Source organism: Sinocyclocheilus grahami, unplaced genomic scaffold, assembly GCF_001515645.1.
Source record: "Sinocyclocheilus grahami isolate Dianchi unplaced genomic scaffold, SAMN03320097.WGS_v1.1 scaffold1103.1, whole genome shotgun sequence".
Classification (NCBI taxonomy): Eukaryota; Metazoa; Chordata; class Actinopteri; order Cypriniformes; family Cyprinidae; genus Sinocyclocheilus; species Sinocyclocheilus grahami.
In genome coordinates, this window is record NW_015506282.1 from 350,175 (window position 1) to 361,036 (window position 10,862).

Here is a 10,862-nt window from a genome sequence, read left to right on the forward strand (position 1 = left end):
TGCTCACAGCACTACAGCAGGGCCCAGTTGAGCCTTTGCAGACGGTCGAGCTGAAATTTCTTTCGATAAAGACTCTGCTCCTGCTGGCATTGGCCACCATCAAGAGGGTAAGGGACCTGCACGCATTTTTGGTCAATGATTCGTGCCTAGAGTTCGGGCCGGCTGACTCCCAGGTAGCCCTGAGACAAAGCTTCAGGACCTCAGACCAGCTCTTTGTCTGTCACGGAGGCCGGCAGAAGGGGAATGCCGTCTCTAAGCAGAGGATGGCCCACTGGATAATGGACGCCATCACCCTGCCGTATCAGGCACAGGGTGTGCCCTGCCCGTTCAGGTTGCGAGCTCATTCAACTAGAGTGTTGCATCCTCCTGGGTGCTGGCTCGTAGCGCCTCGCTGGCAGATATCTGTAGAGCTGCGGGCGGGGAGACCCCTAACACGTCCGCTAGATTCTATAGCCTTCGTGTGGAGCCGGTATCCTCCTGTGTTCTCACCTCAAACGGGTAGAAGCACTGAGATGCCCCGGCTTCGGGTCACCGGCTCGGCTCCTCAGCGAAAACCTGAATATGCGCTGCATCTGCTGCCTACTTATACTCATGCTGTGATCGGCGGCAGCTGGATGCAATAATCGCATGCCAATGCGCATTGGCTCGTTTAGTTTACACTAGAAGTAGATTGGTCTCTCTAAGCGAGATCCCAATTCGTCGGTCATCCGACGTGACGTCTCCATTCCCTCCTTGAGGGAACGAGGGTTACCATATGTAACCGAGACGTTAACTAGTGTAGTTAACATGAACTAAGAATGAACAATACTTCTGCAGCATTTATTCATGTTAACTTCAATATATACTAATGCATTATTAAAATCAAAAGTTGCTCCTCAAATAAAGAAAAACATTAGCCTTTATAAATATAGTGTTTCTTCAGCAAAGAAAAAGCTGTACTTATTCAATCAACAGTTCTTTATTTACCGTCAGACTGCAAACAATCTGAAATGCTCCAAACTGCGCACCACACTTCATTCACAAGAGAGGCGGGAGGAATAATGAGGTTTGACTGACAGTTTGAACAACCAATGGAGTTACGAGGTTTAGTGGTGGTGGCATCACTTTTACTGGTCCAGGATCAGTGATCCTTAGCTGTTATATTTACGATTTGAGCTTGAGCTTTCAAATGCTTTGAAAAATGTAGCTTTTTTTGATGCTACCACCACGCTACTGAGAAATGTAGTTAAGCTAGTAGCGTCACTACATGTAGTTACGCTTCTGCCCATCACTGTAAATTCTTTCCTACCATCAATTTTGCATCTGAAAGGGAAACTAATCTCTGCTTCATAACTGGCAGCCCTTTAGATCAGCCTCAGAAGCACACAAAAAGCTGCTCTGATTGGCGATACTGCTCTGTAGATATCCTAAGGGCCTGGACTGGGGAGAGTAAATTAGCAGCCCGTTCATCCTCCGAGGCGGGAAGAGCTAATAGGGTAATGAAGGCAGGAAGCACCGGAGAGGGCGTCTGCAGGTCACCCACTCGCTTGACTGATGCTAAAGCCAGCAGGTGGGCTGTCTTAAGCTATAGGGGCCGCAAGTTGGCCGACTGAAGTGGCTCGAACAAAGGGCCTCGAAGGGCCCTGAGGACCGTGAATAGATCCCAGGTCAGAACTGTATAAGGGAGAGGCAGATTCAGTCTCCTAGCTCCCCGCAGAAACTTCACGACTAAGTTGTGTTTTTTTATAGACTGGCCGGCCATGAGAGCATGGATTCTCTACTATGGCCCCCACGTATACTTTGAGCAAAGAAAGAGTGCGCCCCTTATCCAGCAGCTCCTGTAAGGACAAGATGGATGACATGTCGCAAGACGATAGGTCTTCATCCCGGACTGCACACCAGTCAGAGAATTCAGACCATTGAGGGCATAGAAGCATCTAGTAGATGGGTCTCTGGTCTCTGAGATAGTGTTGGCGACCCTCGTTGGCCACAGATGTAGGCTCCACAACTCTGGTTGGGGGTTCCAAATTGTCCCACTCACCTGAGAGAGAAGGTCCTTCTTCAGCGGAATCAGCCAAGGGGCTGCCAATAGCAGCTGTACCAACTCAGGGAACCAAGATCATTGTGTATGAAATGTGCTATATAAATAAACTTGCCTTGCCTTACAGGCATGCATTGGGCCATTTGTGAGGCAGTGCGTCTTGTTCCTTCAAAAAAATGTTGGGCAAAGAGAGTTGTATACTGAGGCAAATAGGTCAACCTCTGCCTTCCTAAAGACCTCCTAAATCATCTGAACTATCTGGTGGTTGAGTCTCCATTCCTCTGAAGACACATTGCCCCGGGATAGCATATCCACTCCCTGGTTCAATCTGCCTGGCATGTGCACTGCCTTCAATGAGCGCAGGTTGCACTGTGCCCATAAGAGGAGGTACAGTGCCTTGCAAAAGTATTCATACTCACTGAACTTTTCCACATTTTGTCATGTTACAACTACAAACAAAAAATTATTTTATTGGGATTTTATGTGATAGACCAACACAAAGTGGCACATAATTGTGAATTGGAAGGAAAATTATAAATGTTCAATTTATCTTTACAAACAAATGTCTGAAAAGTGTGGCGTGTGTTTGTATTCAGCCCTCCTTAGTAAATACTTTGTAGAACCACCTTTCGCTGCAGTTACAGCTGCAAGTATTCTGGGGTATGTCTTGACCAGCTTTGCACATCTAGAGAGAGAAATTTTTGCCCGTTCTTCTTTGCAAAATAGCTGAAGCTCAGTCAGATTGGATGGAGAGCGTCTGTGAACAGCAATTTTCAAGTCTTGCCACAGATTCTCAATTGGATTTAGGTCTAGACTTTGAATGGACAATTCTAACACATGAATATGCTTTGATCTAAACCCTTCCATTGTAGTTCTGGGTGTATCTTAGGTTTTCATCTAAGATTGCACTGTATTTGGCTCCATCCATCTTCCCTGTCCCGCTGAAGAAAAGCATCCCCACAACATGATGCTGCCACCACCATGTTTCACGGTGGGGATGGTGTGTTCAGTGTGATGTGCAGTGTTAGTTTTCTGCCACACATAGCGTTTTGCATTTAGGCCAAAGAGTTCAATTTTGGTCTCATCTGACCAGAGCACCTTCTTCCACATGTTTGCTGTGTCCCCCACATGGCTTGTTGGCAAACTGCAAACGGGACTTCTTATGGCTTTCTTTCAACAATGGCTTTCTTCTTGCCACTCTTCCATAAAGGCCAGATTTGTGGAGTGCATGACTAATAGTTGTCCTGTGGACAGATTCTCCCACCTGAGCTGTGGATCTCTGCAGCTCCTCCAGAGTTACCATGGGCCTCTTGGCTGCTTCTCTGATTAATGCTCTCCTTGCCCGGCTTGTCAGTCTTCATGATGCTGTTTGTTCACTAATGTTCTCTAACAAAAGGGTTTTTATTTTATTTTTTTTATTATTGTATCTATTTATAATTTTCCTTCCAATTCACAATTATGTGCCACTTTTTCTTGGTCTATCACATAAAATATATTTTAAAACACATTTTTACAAAATGTGGAAAACTTTTGCAAGCCACTGTAGTTGATGATGTGCATTCCCTTCTGTCTTAGAGAGGGCCACGTCCATACACTTTGTAAAAGTCAGAATGGGAGGACTGTTAGCCATGAAAATAAGACAACATGATGCTGCCACCACCATGTTTCACGGTGGGGATGGTGTGTTCATGGTGATGTGCAGTGTTAGGTTTCCACCACACATAGCATTTTGCATTTAGGCCAAAAAGTTCAATTTTGGGCGCATCTGACCAGAGCACCTTCTTCGACATGTTTGCTGTCTCCCACATGGCTTGTCGCAAACTGCAAACGGGACTTCTTATGGCTTTCTTTCAACAATGGCTTTCTTCTTGCCACTCTTCCATAAAGGCCAGATTTGTGGAGTGCATGACTAATAGTTGTCCTGTGGACAGATTCTCCCACCTGAGCTGTGGATCTCTGCAGCTCCTCCAGAGTTACCATGGGCCTCTTGGCTGCTTCTCTGATTAATGCTCTCCTTGCCCGGCTTGTCAGTCTTCATGATGCTGTTTGTTCACTAATGTTCTCTAACAAAAGGGTTTTTATTTTATTTTTTTTATTATTGTATCTATTTATAATTTTCCTTCCAATTCACAATTATGTGCCACTTTTTCTTGGTCTATCACATAAAATATATTTTAAAACACATTTTTACAAAATGTGGAAAACTTTTGCAAGCCACTGTAGTTGATGATGTGCATTCCCTTCTGTCTTAGAGAGGGCCACGTCCATACACTTTGTAAAAGTCAGAATGGGAGGACTGTTAGCCATGAAAATAAGCATCTTTCAGATCCATCGATAAGAACCAGTCACCTGGGCAAACCTGTGCGAGGAACTTTTTCAAACAACCGGGCCACATCCTGAATGGCTGCTTTGTCAGGGTGCGGTTGACGTGTTTGAGATCAAGGATGGGCCTGAGCCTCCCATCTTTCTTTGGAATGAGCAAATAGCGGCTGTATCATTGTTCTGGACTGAAGTTTGGATCACACCCCTGAAGCGGGGAAGTCTGTGAGTGAATTGGAGTGAGTATCTTTTTCTATAGTCTGCAGAACCCAGAATGCCCAAGATGGCTTCCCAGGCCAGAATTGACCTAATTGGTAAGCCCCTCCCCTCGAATGCAGATGAGCCAATGGCAGTCGAGTATCAGTAGCACGGGGAGCGGAACTTGGACATCTGTAGGTTTCAGCGCCATAGAGAAACATTGGAAGATCCGATGCTCGCATTGTTTTTATGGGGTTTATGCTTAAAAAAATGGAAAAACGATGTGCCTGGGGTGCTTGTAACAGTGATTCCAGGTATCCTGAGAGAATAGGAAATGGAATTTATTTTATTCTATTTCCTAAAGCCAACAAAACTGAGAAAAATGTCCCAAATCATTCAACCCCAATCCCAATGAAGACAAAAATGTTCGTTTTCTGGTTGTTATACTCTCATTAAGTTACAATTTTCATCTACTTAAGCAGAACATTAATGTCATCTTGAGCTTTAGCAAGGTATCTCTGGCTAAAACTAGTCCATACAAACCTAAATAGCGGACTGTTCTAGCGTCTTGTACAGTGTAGGGCAAAAACACATAAACAAAGATCTACATTTCACTGTCTCTTCATATTAAACTGGTTAAATGTAAATTAAGTTATCGTACCCTGCGATACATGAACAGTGTAGATCCGGGATGTTTTTTTCTGGGATCGTGACGAACATGAGGCTTCTCCTGCTTGCATTGTGATCTGTAAACTCTCGCTTCCAAATTAATAACCACAATATTTTATTTAAAAATCTTTTATATATCCCTCCATGGCATATTTAAGTCCCACTTGAATGGTGGTCCTTCTGTGTCCAAAATTTATTAAAAAGATATAGGGACAAGGTTTTCACAACGACAGCTGTCATTGTAAGACAGTTAGCAACTCCTTTTGTTTGTCCGAGTTCGCAACAGTAACTAAGGGGGGCGGGGCTTACCTATAGGGCAATTGTATGGGTGCACAAACATCTATTGGGGCAAACATTGCCAGCATTGGCAACAAACACACGCTCCAACACCTGCATCTGGACCAGGGATTGGGAGGAACATTCCAAGCTTTCTTGGAAAGAGGTCCCACCGCAACAGGCCTTCCCCTTCCCCCTTTGCTGGCCGGGAAAAGAGCACCGGGGAATCCTCTCTCTGTGGCTAGAGTGAAACATGTGGGATCTGAGCCGGCATAACTCACTTGGACCCATCTGCTTTGCCCCATAACTCCACTGTTTTTCCCCTCAGAGCACAAGGGGCGGGGTCGCTATCTACAAAGGAAGTGATCCACGAGTGCAGCGGGGCGAGATGCGTGCTCTTGTAATGAGAACAGCATGTCTCTGTGAGCGCAGCCTCTTCGTGGGCTTGTCCAAACAGTGCTCATCCGAGGAGTGCAGGAGTGCTCTGCATGAGCCACATCCATGGCACCGCATTTTGCACCAAACGCCACTGAAAATATGCAATATGCTCTATGCTGTAGTCTCATTGAGAGCTGCAGGGGAGATTTGCGTTTTCAGCTGCGAGAACTGTCAGCACCGTAATCCGCTGCTGGGGCTCTTCTACGGCAAGCAGGAAGTTTCTTCTTCATTGGAGTCAGTGAGGATATGATTTTCATGCTGAAGGAGAAGATTATGATGAATTGGCCTTTTTGGCAGATGCGTGGGAACTAAAGATTTTACTGCAATTAGTTTCAGCATCTTGAATGCTGTACAGTAGCTAGAAACCGTTCACATGCACGCATTTGTATGACTGTTGAAGTGTGAATGTTTCTACATATTTAAAATTATTCTAAATGTATGAAAATAATTTTCTGCATGCTTAAGTGTGCCCCCTGTGTGCAATTAAATGAGGCTTGTGGATCTCAAGGGCCAGAGCTGATGAACACTGGCGTAGACAGTCTTCTGTGTTGTCTTGCAGGTCTATTATTGTCATGACAAAACATTTTGAATAATCTTGTTGAGCAAGTTTGTTAAACTACCTGAAGAACATATCCAACGTAATGAAAAATAGTAACTCTGTCATCCCCTAGAGAACGAAGGTTTGTTAATACCACAGTAATACAAGATCAAATTGGACGGTACAAGACCACACACTTGCAATGCATTGGCCAAGCATTTACATTTGCATACTTGAGTATGTTTCTAGGTTATGAATTCTTCTTCTTACTAATTGATTCTCTAAACAAATTGCATCACATTAAAAAAACAAAAAAAACTCTTTTTATACACTGATAAAATGCTCGTATGAAGCATATCAGTTATTGTTACAGATCAAGGCATTAAAAACCTGAATGTAATGAACAATTTATCATTTTAACCCATAAAAAGTGCTGTTAGATGTTTTGATTGAAATGTGATATTTCCTTTTGATTTTCAATCCTAAAGGTTTTGGTTGCTTTGTTTGCAGTTATTTGTGATTGAAAATGTCTACTATTCTCTATTTATAACAAAGTCTAAATATGGGAGAAGTTGTAAGGCTTTTTAAACAAGGAATTTTTAAAAGCCCCAGCAGATTTGAAGTGGACGCTCTTTATTCATTCTTCTGTATGTTCAAACTGTCAGATGGGCTCCATCTAAAAAAAATAATGTTAATGTGATGAGCCATTCTCTCCTCTGCTTTAATTCTTTTCAGTCAAATGTACCTCAATATTTCATGTTGTCACTTTTATTGTATAATGGAATTGTTCTAATGCTTTTAATTATTTTGTACATTTGATGCTTTTCACATTTAAAGGTGCTTGATAGAATATTCATTATCTGTATGTTGAGCAAGCATTAACATTGTGGAACATTATCATTTCATAAGACATATTTCTCATTCACATTATGTTCATAGAGCGTAACAGACTTGAAAACCATAAATTCCATCTGAACTCCAATAATGTTTTAGATTTTATACATCTTTGTCACATAGACTGTTAGATTTCTAAGGCATTTGTATACTGTCCTGAGATGTATGGCTTTGATTAACATTTACCGTTTGCACCAAATGGGTTGTACAGTAAAAACAAACACGTCAAGACACAAATTAACTGAAGGTGATTTCATGCTTCAAAGAACTCAAAGATCAAAGATTTTAAGGTCTTACATACCAAGCAGAACAGTCATATTGTTTTTTTGTTTTTTTCAACTATGATGTTTATTACTGCCTGACGTCTACTTAATTGTTAATACATATAACTTATATCTTCTGTTTGCTTGCCTTAATTTAGAAACAATGTGCTTTAGTGAGTGTGTCACTGTTATTGTAATGTAACATTTAAAAGAAATAAAGTAAATAAAGTCTACTCCAGCTGTCAATGTACTTTTGTGACATTATGCCATTCGGTCACATTTCTGTTAATTTATGTTCTGTTCCATGGACTCTTATTTTGATATATATTTCTGTTTCCTGTACATTCCTTTGCTTGAAATTTTAATGACATTTAAGCATTTTAATTTATGTTAACTAATTATCTGTAAATCATTATCGATTGTTCAATAAGTTCATTAGTAAACATATACAAGCATGTGATCTCATATTTGTAGCTATTTTAATATATATTATTTAATGTTCTGTTAAGCATTTTATAATGTAAATGATTTATTAATGAAATTTCTAAAGTGCGGTTAAAATCATTTGTAGATTTAAAAAGTACATGATCATATATGAACTGAATGTTTAATAACATCTGTTAATGCAGTGGTTCCCAAACTTTTTCTGCCAGGCCCCCCTTTTGTAGAGAAAAATATTTTCAGCCCGGAGCCCTGAAAAGGGCGGGGCTAGTGACGTGAGGGGTAAACGTTGGTGGGATAAACGACAGGGGGAAAAGCTGAAGCTGATGCTTCACTTTATCGCACTGACACCAGTCATGAGGGAGTATGTTACCCCTAAACATTGAAAAGATATTAGGATATTACGACAACATTACTCTTAGGACATTGTAAACTAATTTTTTTCATGAATATGACTTAACCTGATGGAGGACACGCTCAGTGATTCAGGCAGGCTCTCTCTCTCGCACACGTGCTGTTTAGGCATGTTTTGTGCCATTGATCATCGTCGTCATCCTTAATAAATAAAACATTTATTCATCCTTGGGTGTCGGCTGTGAATCCAGTGGAGAGAAATCCCCCACCACTAACTGCAAACTGGCATTCAGATCTGCCTCCATTTTGTTAGCAACGCCCCAACTTCCAACGATCCAATCAATTCCCGAAGGACGAAATGAAGTCCCGCCCTCTCATTTCAGATGCTGTTTCACTCGGATATACGGCACAGTAGAGAAGAAAAGACCATCGCAACTTCCGTTTCATGCCGACTTTAATTTGCCTGTGTATTTAAGTTCCTGTCTGTTCAGTTAGTGTTTGTCGGATCTCGTCAATGTCTTCCCGTGTGCTAAGCCTTCCTCTTGTGAATTTACCTTCTGTGTGGATATTAAAGATTACTTTACCCTCATCATCTTCGTGAGTGTTTTGAGTGCACCTGAGTGTGACTGAAGATCCGACAAAACAGGAAGTTAAGCGGCGCGTTTCCCCTCGTTTGTTTTCTAGTTTTTGAAAGTCTTTTATTTTTTGTTTATGGATCGCCCCAAATTCCTCCTCCTCCTGCTGGAGTAGGGGGAACTTGCCCTCGAGGACCACACCAGACTATTTCTGGACATTGCCAACAATAACAACTACCCAGACGTAAACTCTGAACTCTGCTCATTCTACATAGCGAGCCTCAACACCACATGCAGAGCGCGGTTGTCCGGAGACGGTCCTCGAGGGAATTTCACCGTCTTTGTGGAGTGGGTACTGGTGAGAAATGGATCCCAGTTCACCATCTGCCACGCTGATGAGGAACTCACCAGCCCCACTCCAGACCCAGAGCCCAGCCAAATACCACCCCGCTGCACGGAGCAACAGCCAGATCCCACTGCGACCGACGAGCCATCGCCTAATGGAGCGACAGAGCTGAGGTTTGCCCCAGAGCCAGAGCCTCATGGAACGTCTGACCAGGTGTGTGAGCCAGCAACAATGCAACATGGAGGATTATACAGTGGAGAGTGAGGGCGCAGAGGAAAGCCCCGCCCACTGTGCCACTGCTGAGGGTGAGCTGCAGCTGGACTCAGGGGTTTTAATAGACTTTTATTCAGAACTACCCAGTCTTCCGTCATCATCTGAAATCTCTGCCTGTCCTGTTATGGCCATGGAGGCCGTTTATGAACTATTCGTCAGCTCTGAACTGTCTGTCCCATCACGACCATGGTGGTCGTGCCCGAACTGTTTGTCTGCTCTGATCTGTCTGAACTGTCTATCTGCCCTGAACAGTTTGCCTGTCCTGTCTCGACCATGGAGGTCATTCCCCTATCTCTGCTGCTCCCAGTGCTGGGAGTGGCCTTCTGGTGTGTGTGGGCAGCACACACCATCCCTGAACCCCCGGACTGCTCAAAACTCCCACCACCTCTTCATCAGTCCTCAACACCACCTCCGCTGTCCCCTGCCAGCCCCTCTGCTCACCCTCAGCCCACCATCGGTGGTGTGGGTCTGCCAGTCTCCATTAGCGTTGTGGCTGGAAGATCCCTTGTCTTCGCCTCCGAGTCCCAGACTCCGCCTCGGCCTATCGACCCAGCGGCTCCACCATGTCTCCTAGCTCCCTCCTCTCTGCCGTGGCCCGCCATTCCACCAGCTCTGCCGGCCTTCCGGATCCCCGCCTACGCCTCGGTCGCCTGAGCCATCTGCTCCGCCTTGGCCCTCCGGATCCTCCCTGTCGCCCTGGCTCGTCGGAGCTCTGTCTCCTCTCCCACCTGCTTCGCCACTGTCAGTTGGCCTCCTGGAGTTGCCAGCCATTCCTCCACCATGGCTCCTCCCTCTGTCATCGCCACCCTGGTCATCTGCCTGCCTTCCTGCCTACCCTTCGCCATCCCCTGTTACCATCCCAACTCCGCCCCTTTGTCCTCCTCCTAAGTCCCCTCTGTCCCTCCTTTGTTGTTTTTATTATGACGCGAAGTTGCGCCTGGCCGGAGGGGGGAGTACTGTCACGGACTCATGGATCATGGATTTTTAGTTTGTTGTCTCACTCATGTTCACCATGTTTAGTATCTATGAATTCGCCTTCTGATGATCTAAACGAGCGAGTATATTATATGTTGGTACATGGGCAATATATTAGTGTCCTGAGAATCTTTAGTAATTTCGATTCAAGTTCCATTTGCAAAGTACCATGCCCTCGCACAAAGGGTCATAAGAACTCCCCCAGTATCTCAAAACTCCCACTTGTGACGTCAGCCTTTCTCATTGGACAAGCCCATTTTGAGAGGCGGGAATCTTCAGAGAC

At 44.1% G+C, this 10,862-nt stretch overlaps 1 protein-coding gene across 1 annotated transcript in view; it reads left to right on the forward strand.

Annotated features, from left to right (window-relative positions):
- LOC107566828 (anoctamin-1) overlaps window positions 1-9,595 on the forward strand; it is a 61,646-nt gene extending 52,051 nt beyond the window's left edge. Inside the window, exon 25 of the mRNA XM_016252375.1 lies at window positions 9,261-9,595. Coding sequence (XP_016107861.1) covers window positions 9,261-9,595 — 335 coding nt within the window. The remainder of the gene's footprint in view (window positions 1-9,260) is intronic.
- The last annotated feature ends 1,267 nt before the right edge of the window (window positions 9,596-10,862 follow it).